Raw genomic sequence first — 25291 nt, forward strand, 5'->3', positions numbered from 1 at the left:
TGAGCCTTGATAAAGGCATAAAGCCTGCATTCCTTTTCCTTTAAATGCCAAGGTGATGACATTATAAAGCTAATGATTTATCTTCTGAAATTTCCCAGTCTATTGCTAGCATATTAAAAAACAGTGGAATTCTTTGCAAGGGGAAGGATTATTAAAGGAGGGTAACTATACCGTGGAACAGTTTGCCTCGAATTTTGTATTAAATATATTTTTATTAATTCTATAATAAACAAGAAATTGTATAAGACTGTTTATTTGTGAAAAATTGTAGTTTAAGAATTTTGAAACACACTGAAGATGTAATTCTGTAATTAAAGGAGGCATTGAGACTGAAGTGAAGCTAAAGATAGAGTAGTTATTTCTCATCATGCTATAGATGTTATAGATTAGATGGCAGGACAGAAAGGAGACACTTGGCAGGGAAGAAAATAATACTGAGAACGAGACATTTTTCTGCATGCTGGCCTGCATAAAAGGCTTTTCTTTTGTCTGGAACCCACAAGTGGTGACAGTGGGGTTAGTTTCAAAATGTGTTGGAGTGCAGTCATGGTCAGTTCAAATCAGTCCCTCAGGATTTCATGCCGTAATAGAGAATACTGCCTATGCTGGGAAATGGATTTTGACATACATTTTGCAAATGCCTTTGCTTGCTACCGTGATAGTGTTATTAAAATCCTGAACTGCTTGTGCTGCGGAACAGTAGAAATTCACAGCAATGTTGCCATGTTGTTTTTTTTTTTTTATCTTTGGCACAGAAGCTATCATGTTGTTTTTATCATTTTTATCTCTGTAGTATAATTTTATAGTGGAATTTTTAACTTCTTTCCTGCCTTTTCTTAGAATTGGGTGAAAAAAACCTTTAACTGTATTTCTTTCCTATGCTGTCTTGTGGCTTTAGAAAGTGTTTTTATTTTTTTTCCTCGGAGAGTTTCTACAGTTTTCTTTTTGTCCTTTCTTTTGTCTCAGCCTATCCTTCCTTTGCTTTCTTTTCTATTACGTACTTTAAATGGTATTGGCGTGTGGCCATATATTTACAAAACAAATATTAACTTGAATTTGCTCTTGGGATTTTGAGTTTGCTGTGTGTGTGGAGCTGCACATCTTCCTGGAAAAGCTGTGGCATGCAATAGCAATGCGTAATACTGATGTCAGTGTCTTTACATGAAAGCTCATTCTTCTTCCTTTCGGTTGTTTTCATCCTTTACACACCAGCAAAATCTGAATGGAACTTGCCCTTTTGACTTGTTCAATTTACTCTATTCTTTTGCTTTAAAGTTGTCTTTCTAGTGTAATTAATTTAGGCTGCTAAACTTTCTTTTTCTCTTGAACTGGAGAGGCCTCCTTTTGCTAGTAGGCTGAAATGGAAGAACCATAATGGCTTCAGAAAGAATATTTTTTTTTGGCTCTGAAATTATCTTCAAAATTGATGTTATTTTTTATGAATGGATGAATTATTCTAATTTGTGGAAATGGATCTTTATGGGATCAGAAAAGACAGACCTTTGCATTGTGTGCTGTGAAAAGCCTGATGCTGTAGCCAATACAGTGTTAGTATCGAGGGCAGTTTTAGTACAAAGGACTGTACCACTTGGTACCCATGATATGTCTCTGTTGCTTTCTCTGAAGGCTGAAGACCTGGATTTCCCTGATCACCTCATTTCCTAGAGTTTTGTGCTGAGTTTCCCCTTCATTCCTTTTCTGCTTTTGTAATGAAATTGCACAGCATTCTGTTTCATAGTGCTCAGTCCATGGGTTGATATTCTCATAGTTTGTATTCATTATCACCAATCATAATAATTCAAGTGTTGGTCTGTCCTGCAGGGTATGACTAAGTAGCTCCTGATTTTGCTGTATTCCCTAGCTGTTTAAGCAATGCCTATAGAAGATGCCTGTAGAACTTAGTGGAAATGAAGTAAGTACCATTTCACAGAAAAGGAGGTAAAATACCACAGGATTTAGTAGAGGATCAGTTTGCAGTTCTAGCTTTTTGAACTGCCATATAGAACAGCTTTTTATAATGACATAGGAAATTATATAAGAAGTTGGAAGATAACTTAGAGAAGACGACCTGATTTTTGTTGCATTCTGTAGTTTTATTCTCATTCTAGATTTTATTCTGAAAATAAAAGGAAACATTATTTTACTACTTCATAGTCATGTCTTTCCAGGCCAAGTATAGTACGACATGCATGCCATGATCCTGCTATGATGTAGGAGAGGTGGGAACCATTGGTGACCCAAAAATCCCACTGTTACTCTTAGGGCAAGACAGCTGGGCCTTCTCACCATTATTTCTAATTAGAAGAAAGGTAAATTCAGTTTGTTACAGAAGAGATGAACTGGCTCTCAGTACTTGCCTGTATTGTCAGCCATTCTACCTGTAATAATGTACAACACATAGCACTCCAGCAGATTTAAACTTGACCACCAGTTCATCAACAACGGTATGCATAGAGAGCACTAGTGTTGTCATTGGGAGTTGTGCAGCTAGTGTTATGAACCTTTTATCTCTACCTGGTGTGACTAAACATGGAGAAGTAAACCAAATCTTGCAGAGGAAGAGTGGGCGAAAGGGAGAAGGCTGCAGGAAATGAGACCGTGATGTTGGCATTGGACAAGTGACAGAAGAACCAGGAGATGATGCGGAGGTTTTTTTATTAGTTACGTTGTTAACTAATGAATGTATCCCATTTGGCTTTACTGGAGACTGCTTAAATAGTTTGAAGGAGTTGACACAGTCAACTTCATTAACCGTAATTGGGTATTCCTAGTACAACAACTAGACAAAAGCTCTAGGCACTTCCTTGCTTTAATTTGTCAGCTTGGATTTTGTATTACCAAGTATAGTAGTAGTTATAGTAGTGCATGTGTGAAGCTGTGCATTTATTTGCCTGATATTTTCTCCTGATAATAGCAATCTTTTGTGAGAAAAGAATGCCACAGTGCCTATGCACGGTTTTCAGACACAGAAAGCATTTGAAATTGTCACTAGTGAGAGAAAAGAAATTTAAATCTTACTGTTCCATTTTGTAGTACTTTCAGAGACTGCCTCTCTGGCACTGTAACTTCAAAGACAGGTCTGCCACTCAGTGAGAACACCAAGTATTGTTTTTTGTTGTTTATTTTTTTCTAAAAATCTCTTCTTTACCTTGCTTACAAATCTTTTTGAGCATATTGCACAGCCTAGCAGATAATTATTCCAATCAAATACTTGGCTAGCATAACCTGCTGTGTGGCAATCCTGTTTAGCTCAGCTGCTGTCAAGAAGGAGCAGTTTCTTTTTTTCCATGTAGGTTATTTATGAGTGTGTGTTAATGGTAAAGTAGCTCTACCAAGAATTATTAAAGACAGCTCACTGTTCATGAGCTTCGGCTGCTACTTACATAGTCACTGTGTTCAATTTTGTCTAGATGTACTTCCCATCCATTCTGCATTTGCTTCAAAACACACTCATTTTATATCGTCCCACCTGTGTTCCTGGTGCATGCAACGTGCATGACATTACCAGATGTATGTTCAGGCTGGGCTGCTGGAGCTTTAGGTTACAGATGTGAAAGCAGCTCAAATGACAGAGCTGTGAATCTTAATGGAGCACAGAGCATGGTGGCTATGTGGAGATCATGTTTCTGTTTCCTGTCACAAAAAACTGCATCTGCAAAACACAGCAGTTGACTGCTAAAGTGTGCAGACTTCTTTAATTCTCTAAGTGTGCATGTGTAGAGCTGGTGGGTCAGATGGACTACACTTACTTTGTGTTAAAGCAGGTGCTTTCCCACCAAACCCCATCACTCTCAGCATAATTTATTATTTCATAAATTTCTGAGGTGTCTTTTTTAACACCTTATAAGAAGAATCACATTTAAAAATGTTATTTCCTTGCTTTTTTCCTGTTAAGATTGCTCTCCTCTTTTTTCATTCTTAGTTTTAATCTCTTTCTGAAAAGTCTAGTTCTTTGATGGTAGCACACATGTATATTCACGGTGGGGTTTTTTCCCTTTGGAACTGAGTTTTTAAAAATGTCAATTTTTAATTTTAACTTCTGCAGTTAAGACACTGGGTTTCCTCCAACTGCATGCCTTCCCACCACCCCTTCTCTGCTGGAGTTAATTTGAGCTGCACAGGTGCTGTGCTTGCTTTAGGCCACACATGTTCTTCCATTATTCCCTAATGTCAATTTGTATTCTTTAGCCTTTCTATCAGTTGCTTTCAGTTCTGCTCCGTGCACTGTTATTGCATCCTACCTTTAAATCTGCATAGTGAATGCTTCTAGTGTTACAGTACATGGTGTATTTCCAAATTTGAAACACCTGCCAATTAAGCGAGTTCCATGCTTTATGGTGAAGTGAATGTAAATGTCAGAAGTTGTTGTGGAGGTGTGCCACAGAGGTGTCTGTTGATGTCAACTCCCATGATAGTAAAAATCTGAAGAAGGTAGACCAACCAGCTCCATCTTCCTTCTTGGCAGAGGACTCTCACATTGATTGGGGTCTCTGCTTCAAGAGATCACTTCATGCCTTTTCACCTTTCATGAGTAAGTGATCATTAGTGATGATTAGTTATTAGTAATTATCAGAGTTCCCACAGGCTCAAGAGACCTGACTGCAATCCCTATGGACAGAAGCATGGATGGACATCAAGGGTTACTAGATCATCATCAGTGGAGAAAGATCTTTACTGGCACTGCTTCCACCATTTTCTAGGACACTGTCAGAGGCTGAGGTTTCCCTTTTCTACAGTGCTGACCAACGCCAGCTTCTTACTGAGTCAAGGGGATGGGTTTTTTAGTGCTGAATGATGGGAGTCCACAGATCTGTTAGCCCATCTTCTCAGCTCAAGCTGTGGCTGATGTCAAATGTTTCCCATTTGAGAAATGGGAAAGAGAAAAGAAAGATTGGTATTGCTTATCTTGGCTGGAAAATGAATGAAGGGACACTGTAAAGGAATTACGAAATAATGAATAGTTCAGAGTAGATATTAGGAGCCTTTCACTTCTTGTCTAACAACATAAACTCCATTAAACTGAAAAGGCATAAAGTAAAAAATGATGAGATAAAATTCTTCCTGAGTAGAAAATTTGTAGCCATGGCTTGTCTTGGCAAATAGTTTAACATCTTTGGAGAAAGCTTGGACATTACTTGTAACATAAGTAAAGATAGTTCATTCAGAAGAGTTTTGGGAAAGAATAAAAACCTGACCTTTAGTGATTACCCTATTTAACTATTAAAATTATGTTGAATCCTTCATGGGGGAGGAGAAGAAAGGAGAGGCGAAGAGAGTAGTTTTATTGACTGTGGAGTTCTTGCATCTTACTCTTCAGGCTCTGGCATTGGCCATTGTCCAGGAACAAGGTCCGGGGCTAGAGGCTCAGTCATTCTGCTCCAGTCTGCAAGTTTTATATCTTTATAATGTTCCTTCAAAAGCTAGTTTCACATGGGAAAGAAGGAAGGAAAAAAAAGAGGTTATAATGTGGCAGGACAAACTAGGAAACGAGCTCTGATTCTGTGCAGTGGAACAAGATCTTGAGAATAAAATATGCTGGTGTATTTACAAGTGAAGTGGAAACCAGTAGTGCAAAGTGGAAGGAGCACACACTGTAGCCCAGATATCCCCATCTCTCTACTGTATGTTCTCCAGTGTCTCTTGTGTGGCTGAAATGTAATAGTTCTGTTGTGAAATTTTAGCTGCTGTGATTCCCATTTGTGTAGTTTAACAGGAGCCAGGTCTCTGTAAGAAACTGTTTGTTTAAAAAGTTTAATGACGAGACTGTTGCTATGTGTCTGCTGTATAGCTGCTGGTGAGGGGGAGCTGCCACTCTCTGTGGAGGTACGGGAAAGGATGGGACCAGGGCTAGGGATGAAATGACATGGTGAGGGTTGGGAAAAATAAGCAATTTTTTTGGCCAGATGGTGAAAAGCTCCATTAAAGGCAACTGAGATTAACTAGCATCATGGACAGGTACCAATAGTATGCATGAGAGATGGAAGCAATTGAAAGCAGAATCTCATTATTCAGCAGTTCCCTATTCTAATGTGTCTTTTTAGTTTCTCCAGAAAATGGGGGAACATTACACAACAATGAAAATTAAAGAGCTACAAATTTAGCACATAGATGTGACAAAACTGCAGGATCCTTTTGGCTTAATAAGAATATCTGGTCTGTTTATAGTTTAAATACCATGCTACAAATGGTCTCATCCATTAGTTTGAGAAAAATGTAATGTGGAAATAGGGAATGGATTGTCTAAAAGTAGCACATGTGATAAAGTGATTTAGTATTAGAGACATACTGTCTGAATATTCAGTGAGGCCTCAATCCTCCCTAAACATATGGATGTACAAATTCTGCATACACAAAGTTGGACATACACTTCTTTTCAGAGTTGCTGTTTTTAATTTTTGTTTCTGCAGAGCAGATACTGAAGAATGCTTCTACTTGCCAGCACCATCTCGCTGTTCTGATTGCTGAAGCTGAAATTCATTCCAGTTAGCTGTTTTGACCACTGAAGGGGCTACATCCAAAATGTTCAGAACCAGTCCCCAGAACAGAGAATTTCCTTTTCCTAAGAGAAAGCAAAAGACTTCAGAGAATTGTGGAGCTGAGCAAATGGACCTAGCCATCTGGTTTTCATCATCTCCCACTTCAAAACAGCTCTAACTTCTGCTGCTGTGCAAGAAGTATAGGAACTGTATAGGACTGCAGTGTCCTGCTTGTGGGTGAATTCCTTATCAGAAGAAAGGGGATGCTTCCGTCTGTATCAGTGATGTGGCCAATTTATACTCTGTCAGCCCTTCTCATTTCCTTCCCGGAACTTAATCCATCTGTTGCTTTTACTAATTAAAATTTGCTGCTGGTACACAGTGTGCTTTCCTTAGATGTTACGCTATAAAACTTAGCCGCATTCTGTGCTTGTAGATGTGCTTGAGCTACTCTCACATATGATGTTCCTTTTGTTATGTGGTGTATTTTGCAAAGGCTTAAGGTTCATCAGGTATTAGATCATGCTATTTAAAAGTTCTCAACTCATGCAGCAAAAGGTATCGATGAATAAAGTAAATGGAGTCTGAAACAGATCAGCTGTAATGGGCTGCGATCCACTTGTGCTGCGGGTTTGTGGCTACAGTGTTGGTTATTCTCTCCCCTTTCTCTTCGCTTTGACCCTCTTAGTTGGCTCTGGACTGTTCTGGCATGGAAGCTTTTGTAACTTAGCGTTTCTTAGCTTCTCAGCTGTGCAGTGGGTATGGCCCAGCAGGACAGTCTGCTCCTGGGTCCCCATCTGATGAAGGTGCATCTGTCATGTTGTCAAATGAAATGTGCATGTAGTGCACTATCTGGCTGTGTATCCTGACTTGCATGCATGTACCATGCTGGTCTCATGGCCATCCTGTAATTGGGGTTGTGCACGGAGGCTGTATGAACGGAGTCGGATCGTAGGAGAAGGAAGGCTGGTGCACCTCACGGTTTGATTTGGACATCCAGCCTGGTCTGCAAAGGGGATAGAGGTACTTCTGGCCCCGTCATTCTGAGATGGTGTAGTTAATGACCTAGATGTTGCTGTGTTCATTTGAAGATCTGTAGCTTGTGAACGTACAGGGTGTGTGCAGACAATTATTTTCATTATTAATATGTAAGGCTTAGTTGGCATGATAATACGTATCAGGTAAATTTTACTAGCCCTCCACTGAACAGAGTTTTCATTGTATGCATGATAAGCGTAATTCTCGTAATACTAATTAGGATTTGTAGTTTGGGAGCAGGAAGTAATTTATGGTAAGCTCTGTTTTAGATTTTGAGAGTGTTTAAAAGCTCTGTCTTTAGAACAGCTTGTGTTAACTTTAGAGTGGTGGTAGCTTTGTGGTGCTTCTGCATATCATTGCTTAAACATCATGGGTCATAGATGATGTCCTTTAACTTTTTGGGAATGGCTCTGCCACCTCCACATATTCAAAGCTGGGCCATCTGAATTGTATTTGTAAAATATATAGCTAACTTAAATTGAATAAATTGCTGGTTTAGTTACACACATTTATTGTGCACTTGGTGGGTTTTGTGTTTCAGACCAAAAAAAGAACTAAAGGATTCTTTTTTGTTAGACAGTATCCCAGATATTGCTTCGTGTCACGCAATTGAGGTTAAGATTTTGCATGTTCTGTGCCTTTTGATCTTTCTGATGATTGCTTATTGTTGTGCATTGTAGTCTGCTAGCCTCTAAATTGTTTGAGTGTGAGACTTGTGTAGAGCAAAAATAGCTAGGAACTTAGACATGCAGTGTGAGCGATGGGAAACAAAATTGGTGTGTATATGAAAAATTGATTTAGAAGGAAGGAGGGGAGAAATGTCTCTATACTTTGTGTCAGGCTTCATTTCTGCACCAATTATTAGGAGATATATAGATCCCTTGCTAATTTTTTGTCTACAATGAACAAAATATGAAAATATTTTTTTAAAGTGCTATGAATACATTATTCAAGCTGTGAGTTTGGCCATGTTTTAAATTTTCCATAAAAGCAGAAATGAACTAAGAGAGCCCTCGTCTGCTTACTTCCAAATATAAATTGGCTATGATTTGTAAGACTCCAGTTACACAAAATATATGCTTTCCTTAGGAAAGAGTTTATTCTTCTTTTTAACGCTTAGGGACACAATTTTTACAGGGAGAACTGAAAGTAGTGCAGGCCATATTTCTGAGAGCCAAGCTAAGGTGTTCATTGATGATTAGAAGATGTTATTAATACTGTGATTTTGCACGTAAGCACATTAACAGATATTCATAAGGGGATGGCGCAGTAGGGGCCAGCTTTCTGAAGAGATTCAGGTGCCACAACCTGCAGATCATTCCCTGTGGGATTTGCAAAGTTCTGTGACTTCTGTGGACACACAAACACCTTAAGAAGAAAAAAGAAAAACAAAACAAAACACACTCCCCCCCCCCAACCAAACCAAACCAAAAAACCAAACAAAGAAACCAAACCCCAACCCCCCCAGATTCTAAATGGCGTCAGACTCCTTCAACAAAGTGGTGAAGTCACCACCTTGCAGAGCAAGGAGCTAGAAACAGAAGCTCATCTTTTCTGTCTGTCATCCTAGCTGCAGGAGGACATGGGAGGATAGTCAGGCTCCAGTGTGTAAATGAGCAGTGGTCTGAACAGTGAAAGGCATTTGATATTTGTTAATATTTGGCAGACTATTTGAACAAGCAGTCAGATTCAGAGCATTAGAGGTGCAAAGTGATAGGAACCTTCATCTGCCTATGCTGATGTGTCCTGTAAAGCCCATCTTGAAGTGGTGGTGTTGGACCTCACCATGCTGATTGAAACAAGAAACAAAAAAACATAGGGTGATTATAATGATATTGCTGTTATCTGAGCTACATTAGTACCATTGGCTACAGTCATTGCAAAACCTGATTCTTAATGGATGGAAACAAAATACCTGTTTGTCAAGGGTGTATGGATGACAGTAGGTAAATTAAACAAATTTATTGTCACTTAACTCATTGACTCAGGAAGCAGTCAAAAGGATAAATACTTGTAAAAGAAGTATGGGTAGTAGGAAGCCCACCACTAATTGCAGAAATAAACAAACTGGAATGGCAGGTCAAAAGCTGATGCCATGAGGAATGCAAAAGAACCCGTCTAGCTTTGATCAACTCGTTTTGGTTTTTTTAAGGAGGACTCCTTCCTGATTCGTGGAAAGGTGGTAGCCAGTCAACTCGCTCTTCAGCAAACACCCATGTGCAATGCATAGAATAGCCACAGCTGTAGTACAAGCACGGGAGTGAGTGGGCTCTGCGTGGACCCTCTCTGAGACCTTCTCTGGGCTCAAGCAAAGCTGTACATTTTCTGAGGTAACTTTCTGCTAGGGCTGTTTGGGCCAGTAATGATATCTCAAAAGTCGCTTCTCCAGTGACAGCAGCCCTCCTGTTAGCCTGCCATGGTGCCCTTTCCCCTACCTTAAACTACCACATTTACCTAACAAGTGCAGCAATTTACAAGTGTATTTGTAAGTGGCAATTTAGGCAGCCTGTGTATGGTCTTTGTTTACTATAAAGGTGCAATAACAAACCCTTTTTTTTCTCTGACAGCAAAATAAATTTAAGAGATGTCTACCCTGGCTGCTCACTGATCCTCACTAGTGTGACTCTGAAGTGAACTAGCAAGAGAATTTTTTAAATAATCTGGCTAAATACAAATAAAGGTTCTTGAGTTTTATTCTGTTTTCTGTTTCTTTAAGTGGAGGATTTAAGCTCTGCTCTTAGTGATCTTGTTCACAACGTGGTTCCATAAATAGTTCTATCAGTCTAGCCAGGAGTATTGGTTGGAGCACTGTGGTTTGTGGGCAGGAATTAGCAGCTCAGACTGGTTTTGGGGCTTGGAAAATGTTTGCACAAACATGTGTAAGTAAGTGTGCAGTTTCAGCCTGTCTTAAGTCTGTGCCACTGCCGAAAGGGCTTTTAGGCTCCACCTGGACTGCACTTTCCTGCCACCCTCCTACCATTTGCCCTGGGGTCAGCTGCGTCACAAACTGAATTGGCTGAAATCTAACGTTACACCAATAATGAAGTTTTTATGATGAGCTTTTACTGGATCATCTCCCTGATCTTACTTGAAGTCCAGTTGCACAAACCTGAGTGCCAAAAGGAAGGGGCAGCCAGGTGCAAGGTTGCTTATCCACTTCTGCAGTTCTTGTTTCTCTCCTTTGTAGCATCCTCCTGTAATTTGTCTATTAGAGGCATGAGTCTAGTGGAAAGATCTTTTTACCATTAGTGTTCGGTTTTAAGGTCACACACCTACTCTGCATTCAGGATATGTATTGATCATTTAGGCTCAGTTAGCTAGTGTATCACATTACAGCTTTTTAAATATAGTAATTATGTTGATTGATCTAAGCAAAAAATTGAATTCTTCAAATTAATTTTAATTAATGTAATAATACGTGCTGCCAGTAAAAGTCATATTATTGATTTAGAGTTCATAGTAAGCCATTCTAATGGGAAAAACCTCCTAAGCAACTAGATAGGCAGTACCTTGAGTTATGCTTTCTAAACCATCTTGTTAAATGTAACTTTAAAATTAATCCTGCCACCAAAAGTTAAAACATGCTCCAGTGCAAGATCATTAAAATAACATGTTCTGTGCAAAATATTTCCTTATTTGTGTGACAGATATTCTAGATTATTAAACCTATGACTCCTTGCTTTGTGCAAGTAGCACAGAATAGGGAAACTTTTGTGCTCTGCTGTTGCTTGGCAGAGGTACTCAGACTTGGACCTCTGTAGCTTAGTAAAGTTAATGAATAAAAATGGATTTGTACTTAAACTTTTAACTGTGCATAGCAAGGTTTTAGCATGTTATAAAATCAAAAATTATAGCAGAGTATGTGAACAGCATTAATGAATGGATGGAGTTGCTTTTACTGAAAAGTAGGGGTCTTGACTTTGATTAAATAAGGCTTTAGTCCTGCACATATTTGCTAGTCACTATGAAAATTAGTTTTCCTTCCTCAGAAATACGTTCTCTTTTCACTTCTGTTCTTCCAATTTACATAGGCAATAAAAATAAATGATGTTACATTTGGTTATATTTACACAATAAGATGGAAGGCATTGTAGACCAAATAGACTGACCAAGTAGATGCTGGACCTTTAGCAGACGTTTTCAGTGCTGGAACCTAAGCGTCCTGCGCCCAAACCACATTTTCTAACCACTATTCTACCATGTAATAAGTAGGCATTAGCAGCACTGCTGCTTGCTATGAATTCAGACATCAATAACTGTATTTTGTGATGGTCTGGATCCTGTTGGTATGTTAAGTGTGATGAGGGCATGCCTTCCAGATTGGACCTGCCTCCCACATTTCTGGATCCTGGCTAGCATCAATGGGATTTAGCTGCTCGTGCCATCTTGGGGTAGGCATAGAAACAAAACTGAAGGCATGCCAGGAACTTGTGGGTTAAATAGGAGTGAATTCAGGCTCTGGCTAGCATCAGAGCAGGAATTGCAGATTACTGTATGGACTGACATGCCCAGTTCTTCCTGGATCTGGACTTGGCTTGCTTGGTGATGTCTGGTTTTCAGAATGAAAGCATGATGCTATAATGTACTTACGCTGTTTTCTCCTCTGATGATTTTCATCTTTCTTCCTTTCTATAGACTAACTGAAAGCAGTAAATCAAAGATGTCAATATTTTTATTGGCAGGTTTGTTCATTGTCATCAGTTACATACATAGAAAAGCAGAGAAGACAAAAAGCTAAAAATCTCGTAATCATTCATCAAGTAAAATAGGTTTCCTTTCATTTACTTGTTTCAGGGAAGATACAGAATTTTACAAAAAATCGATGTGTTATTAAAAAGATAAAAATCAGTGTGATCTTTTATGAAAGATTCATATGTGAAATGAGCTTAGTCTTATCTGATTTTGAAACCTTGTAGTTTATTAGGGCACCCACAAGCAAAAAAAAGGCAGGTAAGCAAAATGCATTTGCTGAACCATTTCATAACTGTTTGAAATGCGAAAACCAAAAGCCTTATTAAGAAATGTAATGCTTACTTGAGGTTGCAGCGAATAGCACATTCCACATGCTGTAATTGAGCCTTTGTATTGTAACTGAGCACACTGTATGGTATTTTGCACCTTCTAGCTGGGGAAGAGGAGTTGAATTTTCACTTGTTTGATTCTCACTCCAGTGGATTGTAGGGAACTCAGCTGAGGAAAAGCGAGTCGTTTAGGGACACGGTGTAGTGGTGGACTTGGTAGTGTTAGGTTTACGGTTGGACTTGCTGATCTTAAAGGTCTTTTCCAACCTTTTCCAACCAACTATACAATTCTGTGATTCTGTTTTCCCGGCATTTATGTTAGAGGGGTGGGGGTTTTTTGTTTGGTTTTTTCTTAATGCCGAAGGTGGTGAGTACAGAAGGAGCAAGCAGGGTGGGAGCAGGGATGAGCGGCTCTTCCTCTCCAAATGGAGTGGCATGGCTACAAGGTTCCTCTTGTTTTCTAGGCATTGTTTTTCCGGGACTAACCTACCCATGTACTTTTAAGTAGCCTGAACACCATCCCTGATTATATGGTTGACATCTCCAGTGTGGGAATTGCAATGAGTCTCTTGACACCCGTGTACATCTGTGTCCAGCCCTCGCTCTGCTTGTGTTTAGATTTCTGTACTTTTAATTTAAAGGTTGTTGAGATTTAATTAATCAATGTTTCTGATGGAACTTGAATGAAGCAGTTACCATGAGCACCTTTGGAAAACTGACGACGGTTCTGGGAATGACCTGGGGGAATCAGCAACTGCTGCAGGAGAGGTTAGCAAGGTCATGTCTGTGTAGCGCTTGCTGTCAGTTGTTCAGCTGTGGTAATCTCTGTGCTATAGGACGTGAAAGGAAAGCAGAAAGATTGACATTAGTCAAGTCCATTGACCCGACTAGCACAGTGAAGATATTTTGCATCAATGAATGAGAACTAAGGATTTTGCTGTTCTTTGTTTTTTGGAGTACGTGGTAACTGTGGTGGTTGGCAAAGTGAGTGTCAATGCCAGTTGAATGTTCAGCTTAAATTCCAGATGTTATTTTGGTTTGTGGTTTTCCAGATAGGGCCCAGTTTGAGGATGAAGAGTGGGACTTTTTCTGTTGTCACTGCAAGTTGCTGTTCAAGGACAGGCTAAGTCCTAAGGCAAACAGTTCCTGTTCTTGAAGTAAAGGCTCATTTAGGACTTAAGCAAGGAGATCTGAAGCTTTATTCCTGTTTCTGTGCATTAAACCTGCAGTACAAGGGAGATGGACAGTGATCAAGCATGTTGAGACAGAGAGATAAATATCCAGAGAAGTAATGTATTAAAACTCTTTTCAGGTTTGGCATCAGCATTATTGTCTGCACTGCCTCAGGCAGCTGTGAGCTGAAAATCATTGGTTTGTATTTTATATACCATTTTCTTGCCAAACAGGTTTACAAGTGAGGGCACCGAATTAAAGACATTGGATGATGTGTGTTCCTGGCAGCTCATGTGCTAATCTCACAGGCACAGTTACACTCAAACAACTCTTGAAGGATATCAACTACTGGTAATTCCCCTACCAGTATTTCTACAACCTCATTTTACTGACAGCATGCCACCAACACAGGCTGCTCCTCTCCTTCCCTGTGGCCAGGGACGTGGCACGAAGGTCTGGTGTAGCAGATATTTCCAAAATATTGGTGGTCAGCCATTCTGGTGGTGTTTGGGTTGCCTGCATGTGGAATTGCAGCACTCATCTGGTAAGGGTCGGCCACTGGGCATTGCCGTACCGCCATGAACAGGCCTGGTGTCCTTCAGTCCTTTCACTGGACGTTGGATTTTGGGTTGGTGATGTCTGCAGGAGAGGGCTATTCTTATACCATTCATCAGCAGTGTAACTCTATCGTTGAACCATTTCCTTTCAGTTTCCTGGTAGTCTCCCTATGTCTGTATCCATCTATTGTGTCCTTACATTTTGATGATGAGGATTTTGGAGTAGTGGAGTATGTTTTTATTTACATTACGTTCTGATTTTCTTTAAAACTGACTGCTGGCAATTAACTTGCTTTTCACAATATCAGTACAACTGAAAGAATTAAACACACTTTTTTATGCACAAAATAAAAATCTGCCTTAAGCTCTGACATTAAGGGTCCCCCAAACAGATTTTATGAGCTGTGAAAGCTGTATCTTGGTTAGCTGAAATCAAATGGAGTAAACTTGACAAAATATGTGCTACAGGAGCAATTCTTAAGCCATAAAAAATTATTTAATATTTTTTAGTCTCATTTAATTGCTATCAGAGGTGACCACTGTCATGAGTTATTTGGCCAAACTGCTTGCTATTTCCCATTGTAGTCTACTTTTATTCTGTCAATCTGAAGGCTATAAAATTAATTCTGGTCACTCACATGTGAAATTCAGCATTGCAAAGCAGTCAGCTTTAAGGCTGCATACTCTCTAAATCCTAGAAATGGTCTTTACATAGAATGCAAAGTGCATGGCCCTGAATTTTTGATCTGCACGGCTAATAAGATTGTATTTTCTGAGGTGGTTTTGTGTGCACAGGTCATTTCTCCCATTTTGCATGTAATTTAAAATATTTGCTCTGCTCTTTGAAATATATTCAGTTGTTATAAACCAGGAAATAATGCCTAGGAAAGAGAGTGAAGAAATCTAAATCAATAGACAGGATCTTTATTTTAATCTGTTGAAACAGTAGGGTGACACAGTTAAATATATGCTTGAGGATTTTGAAGCAGTGGAAACAAACAAAAAATCAAAATGGGGACTTTTCTCTTAAAACGAATCAGTGTTTAAAACAGTCTGGGCTTTAGGAGCTGATATAATTCTCTATAATCTTGTTTGTTATTTATTGATAATATTGTTTCATGCCTGTAAAATATGGGGACAGATTGCCCATGGCTGTGAGTTGTCATAGTTCCACTGAAGTGAATGGAACCAGCTTAGGACCTGCCAAATGTTTGCTTTCTATTAGCTTTAAAGTCTCTCCATACTTTTAGCATAACACTGGACAAGATATTTCTGTTCCCTCCTATTTAAGTGTATTGCCAGCATTTTCTTCTTCATTCAAACCAGCACATGTGTTATAGGATTAAAGTGTACAGAGGTTAATAATCCTTAATTACATAGTGGTTCCCTTTATTTTCTTTTCTCTGAGATTAGCCCCTCTTTCCATATGCAAATAAAGGTCATTTCTGCACTTCCAACACTGTCTTAATCTGTCTCTTTAAATGACTATTTTTCTTTCCTTCTTTATCTTCTTACACCCTTTGGTGTCTACCAGTTTCCACCATTTATTACCCTCATGCATTAATCTGTCTGTTTAAGCATCACATTGATGGATCAGCTTTTTTTTTTTAATTGTTCTCCATAACATTTCTCTAGGTCCCTCTTTTTCCTTCTCCTGAGAGGATGTCTGCATTCTGACCATTTATTACTTTATTGGTAGTGTCAACCGGACAGAAGAAACTTTATTTTTCTCTGATGGATTTGCAGTCTAGACAGTGTACAAACAGACTAAAGGATGTAGGCCACAGAAAGCATGACTGACGGGAGAAGTTCAGCCAGTAGCTGTCCATACCATGACTTTTGGCTTTTAAAAATGTTTCTTGGGGAAATACTTTGTCCTGTCTTTCCTTATTCCCAAGTTTACACTCCTTAATAACATGCATCTTCAACTTAGTGTATTGAAAACATATTTAGTGAAAGAATGAGAGAGGCCCTGTGAGCATAACTCTTCTTTTTCCCCCCTTTTTCTTTTCTCCTAGATCCCAATCTCATATTCAGCCTAACTTTCAGAACAGAGGTGTTACAGCTTGGTACTCTTGCCTCCCGCATCTCCAAGGCATATAAATCCTTTCAGCTCTGTCACCTCTGTGATATTGCCGACATACAACACTCTTGATCAATCCACTGTGAAAATTCTTGCTGCTGCCTTCATTTCCTCCTGTTTGGACTTCTGTAGTTCACAGCTCTCGAGCACTTAACTGCTGTAATACTCCATAGAATTGGTACTAGCGCAGTATGCTATCATAACCCAACGTGTTTTGGACCATGACTACCGTGTGCTTTAATTTCTAAGATCTGCGGTAACTTGCTCCCTTCGTCTGCATCTGAAAACTTGAATTTGTTAGCATGTTTTCACTGGGTTCCCCCTTCTAAATCAGATTGCATCAGTAATAGTTAATTGCTCCCCTGACCTCAGGTGTAGTGCCATTCAGCCTCAGCTGTCTGCTACAGTAAATTTTTCATTCACTTTTAATTCCAGATTCTTCCCTGTTCAGGCCAAAGGTTCCATGGTGAGTGATTAAAAAAAGGACTGTTAAGTGGGTGGAAATTGAAGGGATGTGAAGGACTTGAACAGGGAGAAAGATCATATTTTTATAAATGCAAAAATTGATGCCACTTAGTTCTGCTCCCTGAGAGATGATTAAAGTAACTGAAGTTGATCACAGTTAGACCTTCAAATTTGTATTGCTTTGAACTGAAGCATTTTTATTTAAATTAATCATTCATTATTCCTTTTCATATACTGTTCAAAGTCTGAGGACTGCATAATTTACAAGAAAGAAAACAAGTCGCTGAACATAATGGGCTAAACTTCTAACAATACCCTCGAATTTCACACCTGTAATTAATCACCCACGCTCAATTGCAGACATAAATGTTAGCATTTACACATGTAACTGCATGCAGGCATAGGGAGACAGAACCTTTCAGTATTGTCACCCACATTAGATTTCAGGCACAAGAAATAAATTGAAATACTTTTCTTATAAGGGCCAAGTGAATTACTGTTCCATAGCATCAGGGTGGCAGAGTACCGAGAGCACACGAGGCTTATGTGTTACTATTTTTTATGACAGAAATAATGAAGTACAAGGCTGGTGAAATATGTGTGTTGTAGACTTGATTTATATACAGCTGTAAAGCATTTTTAGGGCCGGATCTTTGTTCTGCTGAAGCTGAGTGTGAGTTTTGCCTTTAGCTTACCCTGAACAAGTGGTTGGACTGGGGTCAGGAGTGGCCGCACATTGCACCCTGTGCTGCAGCCGTGGGATGCAAACTGCAAGGGCGTGAAAGAAGCGTGACGGGCTCTGTGACCACAGGGCTCCCATGGAGGAGCTTTCGATTTGCAGCACCAGAAACTCTGGTATAATGGCCTTCAGTGCTCTGAGAAACCATTTGGAAAAAAAGGGATGCATTGGAGTATGTGGCACAATCACTGTCACAGCGATAATTCTTCTGAAATACAGCAAATCTCAAGCATCCCATGCAGAAGTGGAGAGTCCACAGGGTGCTTAAAAACAAACAAATGAACAAACAAAAAAAACCCAACAAAGAAAAAAACCCCAGCTAATTGAAGTAACACGTGTATCTTTTGGGCTGTCTGTGATTTTAAAATTCTGATGGAAGTAACTGGTCTAGAATAAGTTTTAGCTTTATAATTTGCTTTGGCGTTTTTTACATGGTTTCCCTTTCCCCACTTCTATGCTTTCCAGCCTTCCCAAGCCATGTTTTTGTTCATTTGGTTTTAATTCAGTCCCAGTTCAGTATCTTAATGCCAAAACAATTCCTCTATAGGCAAAGAAGTGAGCGTGTGATGAAGGCACTGACTGGTCTTTAAGGCCATGTTTGTACTAGTAGGAGAAGCAGCCAAGGGCTGTTCTGGGGCTCTAAGGCCAAATGACCTGGCACAGCTTGTGTCCATGCAGCTAAATTCATTTATGTCCCCAAAACAGGATGACCTCATCCAAACTTATTGCTAGCAATAGTCCCTGGCCTGGCCTGCTTGGTCTTTTTTGAAACCATGCCTAAAACCCTGACAGATGTTTATCTGTAGGGGCAGTCATGTGCAGACCCCCGCCTTTGCCCTGCCTGTGGTTGATGGCTGTGGGTCTCGCCTTGCCAGCCTGGGTCAGGTGCAGGTGATGGCTGGCACAGGTCTCCTCTGTGAACACCCGCCAGTTTTAACTCTCAGGCTTTGCAATAATAAGGTTTCCGGAGCTCCATTAAGGTCTTCAGGCATTGTACTTGCACAGGTAGGCTGATGGAAAAAACACAGGATTGATTGTCTTCGAATAATAAGTAGAAAATGAAACCAGCTGAGGAGGAGAAATCCTTTAAGTATCTCCAATAATGACAAAAAGAGAACTAAAAATACTGGCTCTTTTAATGTATACTTATTTTTGTAAATTATTTTCTGCTGAGATCTTTGTAAATTTAAGTGAAAACTTTCACAATGGAACATGCCAGAGAAGAGCCAAACTCAGCGCAAAATATTTTGTTATCAGAGAGCTGTGAAATTGAAGGTGCAATGTAGAAAACTTTTCTGTTTATCAAATACTTATTTAACCAATCCACCCCTTGTCCAAAGAGCAAGAGTTTCACACTCGAGCATCCTGTTGACTTGACTTTTGGTGGCTGGTGAAGCAGCAGAGTTGTGTCGCGGTGCTAACGCAGCCAGGCAGCATTTATTCCTTGGCCCCACTGGGGATGGAGGGGGCGGTGGGAGATCTCTGGTGCAGCCCCGGCTGCTCAGGCTTTGTCCAGTTGGGTCTCAAAACTTGAGGATGGAGACCCCAGCCCCTCTGGGCAGGGAGCCTCTTCTAGTGCTGAATCATCTTCATAGCGAAAATATCGCCTTAGGTCCAGCCAGTACCTCTCCAGCTTCAGCTTGTGACCACTGTTTCCCCATCTCCTGCCCTGCACCTGAGGACAGAGCCTGGTGCTGTCTTTCCAGTAACCTCCTCTTGGGCACTGGGGTGCTCCTGTTAAATCCCCTCAAAACCTTCTCTTCTCTGGGCTAAACAAGCCAGTTCCCTCAGCGTCTCCTCACTCGGGTCATATGCATGTGGTATTGGCAAAACCTATTGCTACAGTAAATATTTATTAAAATATTTTAAGGGGTGTGTTGATTTCTGTCTCTCCCCCATGTGTGTAAAAAGAAAAATTTTAGTGTTAGAAAAAAACTTTCAGCTATGTTCTGTATTAAAATTTAAAATCACCTGATGGTTTAAATTATTGGGGTTTTATGCTTTCTAGACTAGTCGGTGCCTTAATTATACGTTCAGCTAAACAGTATTGTCTCCCTACGGTTTATGTAATGCTTGTGAGTCCTTTAAAGCCTGGCTGAGGGAAGGTGATGCAGCATGTTGAAAGTCACCCCAGGTTTTCACAGGGTTCTGAAAGCATCTTGTGTACATCCAGCATGCTGGTCCAGTCTGATCCATTGGTAACACAAGAAGACTGAGAATAGCTGGAAAGAAGGGGAGGAGCTCATGTGTTTCTGTTTGGAAATAGCCATTTTGTGCCTGGGATCAGGCTTCCCCGCCCCATGGCTACCATTGCCCTGCTACAGCCCCTAACCATCTCCCATTTAGGTTTTCTCTTGCCACCCATTTTCCTTGCCAGCAGGACTTAGTTTATATATATATATATCTTTTCCCACTTGATGCCATGTGGTTGCAGCGGAATCTCCCTCTGAAGGAAGTCTTTCTTTAAAGTAGTTATTTACGACATTTGTTTGGGATTTACAGCAGAATTCACGCTGCCTTTTAGATGTACTTAATATAGCTGAAAAGAAATTATCTTGGGCTTCCTTGTCATTCAGCAGTTACAGCTACATGCAAGACTCCACTGACAAGGTAATTAAGTCTCTCACAGGGACTTACTGCAGTCTGTGCATCTCTTGCTTTGTGCTGCGCGTGCACATGACGGTCACGTTTAGCTGTGTTGGTAGAGCTCTGGCTCCTTGGAGAGAGGACTGGAGATTAAAACCCCCTCTAGTCCTTAACTTGTATGGATCACTGTGCCACCAAGCCATCTTTCAAATGAAATACTAAATTAAGCTCTGGGGAGTCTTTTAGAAAATACATTGGGTAAGAGTGTTCTGCGGCACTTTTCTCATCTATGTGTGACATGGTTTTCATAAGACCTACCTCCACTGGTAAAAATAACATGAAGGGAAAGTAGCTTAAGGTATGGCCTAGTAACATGACTTAATGTGCATGGCTTTTCCAGTCACAGGAAGTCCACTTGATTGAGATAATTATTGACAGATAAACAAGTAATGTTAGACAGGTCTAATCGATCTTATATGTTTGTTGCAATAATTACACTGTCAGTAGCTGACTCATTATTTTACAAATTGCAGACAGGCAGCTTAGGTAGCAGAGTGTGTTTGTATTTATTGTGTGTATACACAATACATTTTTTACAACACAAACAGGTAACTTTAAAAAAGCATCTGTGATTTTTGAATGAATGAGTAATAGTTTCGCTGGCTTCATTTTTTATCTCTGTTGTTTCCCTACAGGTCAAGGCAACAGATGCAGATGCTGACGAGTTTGGTGAAATTGAGTATTTTCTTTACGATGGATTTCATTATTACGAAAAATCCAAAGCCTTCCAGATTGACCCACGTACTGGGCAGATCTGTGTGTCTCAAGACATTGACAGAGAAGGAGATCCAACCACTTATGATCTCTTAGTAAAAGCTACGGATGGGGTAAGTTTCGCCTTTCCATACTGCCAGATTTGTGAATGCATTTGCAAATTTGGATGTGCTGTATACTTTTAAATGAGAATGTCATGAGTATATAAAAATCGCATGAATTTGAATAAAATTTCTTACCCCTACAGAGGGCAGAAAGTGATACTTCATGAACCATCAATTTTGACCCAAATAGATGAAATTGGCTGTGAAATCCCCAATTACTCCTAAACAAGTTGTTCAAAACCGCTTCTAGGATATGTTAGTCCCTGCTGATTTTCCTCCTCATCTTGGAACCAGGACTCCAGGTTACCGCTGCTCCCTGCTTTCAAGATGACTGCAGCAGTAATAAATCAGGAACTTGTGCTAGAGCTGCTGTGGCTATTGTGAGTGTCAGTGATTTTCCTGCATAAATTTTCCTTGTCCCTTCCAGCTAGCTGATGCCATTGCTGCTGCTGTGGCTGGGTACAGCTTCCCTGCAGCAGCATGTCTGAAAGTTTTCCCACTTTACAAGATCTGGTGCTTGGAAGTGGGTATTCATGGTACAGCGTGGGCAGGGTAGTTGTATGTGCCTGAAACAGACCTTTTCAGATCTCTGTTTGGCAAGGAGGGTGAGGAGATGGTCGTTGTGGTGGGAACACATTAGGATGTCTGGGTGTGGAGACTTGGTCTACCTGGTGCCACGTAACAGAAAATTTTGGTAGCGTGACTCCTGAAAAAGACTGTAAGAAAATAATTGCTGGGTGTTATGAAAGTATCCAAAGACGATTTGCAATGAGAGGCTCAGAAAGAGACCAGCCAGTACTTTTCTTAACTTTCTTCAGCTTTAGTAGTGAACTGTGAAGAGGCTGAAGAAAAAGGTTACTGGCTGGCTTCAAATTTTAAAATTAGCATAAGGACACTTTAAAAAATGTTATTCAGGTCACATTTTGCAGCACAATTTGAGCTGAAAAACATTGAGATTAAATTGTTTCAGGCTATACAGTCTTTATTTCATACTATGAATATTAACCTTGCTTTTAAGATATTGTCCTAAGCGTATCTAATACAAATTTTAAAAAATACAGTTGTGCTAGAAATACCATATTTTTCATTGAAATGTCTGTGCTTTTTGTTACAGTACACTAAAGAAACTTGGTGAACTATGATTTCCATATTCATGAGTAGATGAACTTAAATAGCTGCAGTTGATGCTTGGTATTAATTGTTGCATTTTCAGAATGTAGTAGTTGAGGGTATATTTGTATGCTGTTGAATCTGGATATATGTGTAATTTCAGTGTTTATTTCAGAGGCTACAGAAGCATTCTCTTGTATTAATAGTGCCTTTAGCAGTGTGCCTTTTCTTCCCCATAGATTTCTTTTGAGGAGAAACAATCATGTAAGAATATGTTTTGTTTGTTTGTTTGTATATTTTTTTTTCCTGACTCTATCTTATTTGAACGTCTGATAATTTAAGAACGTATGTATTTTAGTTACGATAGTATCTGTAATCTTTCCAGCAGAAGTAAGTCTATGTGCCCATTTTGGAATTTCTCTGATTTGTGATTTCTGTCTTCAAAATTCCTTTCCAGGCAAAATTTTGTAGCCTACACCTGAGTACAGATTTCCAAGCCTTGAAGAATAAAGCAGTCAGTATTACAACATATAACAGCAGAAAATTATGTATTCTGCTGTAGTTTGTAACTTCATTGTTTTTTCTCTTATATACATGGTTGAAGCTGTATAAATGTAAAGAACACATACACGTATCTGGAATATCAAGATTAATCTTATTAATAAAGGCTAAGTGAGAGCTGGACAATAGCAGTGAAATTCTGACAACTTTCTTAGATACCCAGTCTGGTCCAGAAGATTATTTTGAAAATGTGAAAGAAAATGGGTTTACATGAAAAAAAGCTTGATGCATTTTTTGGTTAAATTATTTCTCTAGTGATAAATCTTATGTCAAAAGTTAAAGGAAAACAGCCAATGCATTGAAACTATAGATTATTTCATTTTAAAATCGATCTGTCAGTTATCTTCATTTAGGGACCTTGTGTTTTCAGAAGTTCAGTAATGAGGAGGGGGGTTCAGTTTTTGATTGCCTTGCCTGTGACAGGCAGGACTTGATCTTCTTAGTGGAACTCAGCACTATGTAGATCTCATTGATTTCTCTTCTAAAAATTAGTTTATCTGACACCTAAATACTAAAGCACCTAAATTCAATATTAGCTTTTCAAAATTTTCAGTATACCTGAACTTATGTTGAGCCACTCTCCACCTTTACAGCAGAATTGTAGTAGGATATTTTATCTCCTGGCATTCTGCTGCTGATTTTGATGGATTAAAGATGTTAGGTGTGGGGTCCAAAGTGGAGGCTGTGATCAGGGGACAAATGTGTGCAGAAAAGACAGAGGATGAGTGAAGGGTCACTGTTGACAAAGGGGAGGGAGAGAGATGAAAAGGAAAGAAAATAACAAAGTTAATTAGAAGTGAGGAGGAAAAGAAAGCATTTTCCAGGTGGTGCTCAGTTAGTCTTACAGCAATACTCTCAGTTTCCTCCACCTGTTCATGCCTACTCCATTACATGGTTTTGGAGCTTGTTGGTCATGTCTTTTATGCACTGTGTAGAAAGTGTAACGGGAGAACTGAAATTGCACATGAGAGACAAGTGGAAAACAGATTCTGTTAAACTGTTGTTAAATAAACATCCTGTGAGAGCTTGTGGGAGCACTCTCACTGATTAAGCGGGGACAGGACTGATCATAATGTTAGTATTAGCCTTTTCAGCTGACAGCACTGATTTTGGTCCCAAAGTCACTTACTTCACATACATATTTGGTGGTACTCCTTGAAATGCTTTTATATTGAAAAGAAATCATGTAGCTAGGTTTATAGAAAGGTGTTTGCACTGAATCCCACAGCATCTTCATTTAGCCCTCTCCTTGGGTCTCCATCTAGACTGTGGCATTCCGAGAGCTGCTCCAGTAGTGAAGGTGACCCTCCTGTGATTCACGTGCCAGCTCTGCCTGGGATACCCCGAGTTCAAACCGCACCCTTAGTCACAATAGCTGTATTTCTGCACTTGTGACAGATCAGAGTTTCAGTAGGCATTTGGGGCATCTTTGAATTTACAGTCAGCTGAAAATTTCTTATGATGATGTTAAAATTGTCATTTTTTTTTTCTTTCTGGGAAAAAAAAGAAGACAATCAGATGAAGGTATGTTGGTTGGGGAACCTTCACAAACACTTGAGAGAGATATAGATGAGGCATACTGTGAAATCATCTTGCAAAGAGGAAAATATGGAAAAACAGGAATTCTAATAAAAGTATTTGCATGTTCTCAAAAGCAGTATAGGGCACAAAATTACTACATTTTTGGTTTTGAATATGTGTAAATTGGGTCTGATATGTTTTAATTCTTCTATTTGGATTTTTTTTGTTTGCTTTCACAACGTGACTGAAATGGACACTCCATTGTGTGGGGTTGGGGTTTTTTTTCCCTATTTGCTTGAGGGTCTCCAAACTACTACTTATGTAAATTTATGCTTTACATATGCTTGTTTTGTGTAATTCTGCCTTAAAAAGTCTTAACATTAATTCATTTTCATACAGGAAACCTTTTTTTAACAGCTCGTATTTTTGCTGCTGTACAGTGGCAAATTGTATTGCTATGTATCATGCATAATTCAATCTTTTTGTTCGTTCATTTGCATTTTTTATGATGCCCATCACTTCTCTTTCTCTTTCAACCAAATAAACAGGAATGCCTGCAGCTGTTAAAAAAAAAACCCCAAACCTGTCACAATCCAGAGAAGTTTAATTAGAATAATGCTAATTTAAATTCTGTCTAGTGGCATCTGTACTATCTGCTTACAGACAACAGTTGTCTGGCCTTCAAAGCCAAAATCTGAGTTGCACAATCTTGAGGTTGGTGCATAATGAGGAGTGTTCAGGAGTGTCCAGCCTTGACTCTGGGAGGAGCTGGCCCACACAGTTTTCTTCAAAAGCTGGGGAAGACTGGATGACCTACACTTGTGAGAGCTGCTACCAGGCATAGACCAATTCCAGCAGCAAACATCTCTGTAGGTAACAGAGTGCATGTACCAGCATACCATCTCTCTTCATCAGTGTGGCAAGCAGTTTCAAAAACTGCAGAGCACAGGCAGGGTGTTCTACCACTCCTTGTCCCCCACCACTGTAAAGAGTGCAACGCCACATCTGTATACCCTACTGAGAGTCCAGAGGTTTGGGTTTGTGGGGTTTTTGTCTTTTCCCTTTGTGGAGTGGACTGCCTTG

General features: G+C 39.6%; 1 protein-coding gene across 1 annotated transcript in view; it reads left to right on the plus strand.

Moving 5' to 3' along the window:
• Window positions 1-14286: 14286 nt before the first annotated feature.
• The window catches only part of DCHS2 (dachsous cadherin-related 2), a 79496-nt gene continuing 68491 nt past the window's right edge, over window positions 14287-25291 (plus strand). Inside the window, 4 exon segments of the mRNA XM_072863398.1 lie at window positions 14287-14495; window positions 16784-16814; window positions 20834-21025; window positions 23397-23412. Coding sequence (XP_072719499.1) covers window positions 14287-14495; window positions 16784-16814; window positions 20834-21025; window positions 23397-23412 — 448 coding nt within the window.

The sequence above is a fragment of the Ciconia boyciana genome, chromosome 5 (assembly GCF_034638445.1).
Source record: "Ciconia boyciana chromosome 5, ASM3463844v1, whole genome shotgun sequence".
NCBI lineage: Eukaryota > Metazoa > Chordata > Aves > Ciconiiformes > Ciconiidae > Ciconia > Ciconia boyciana.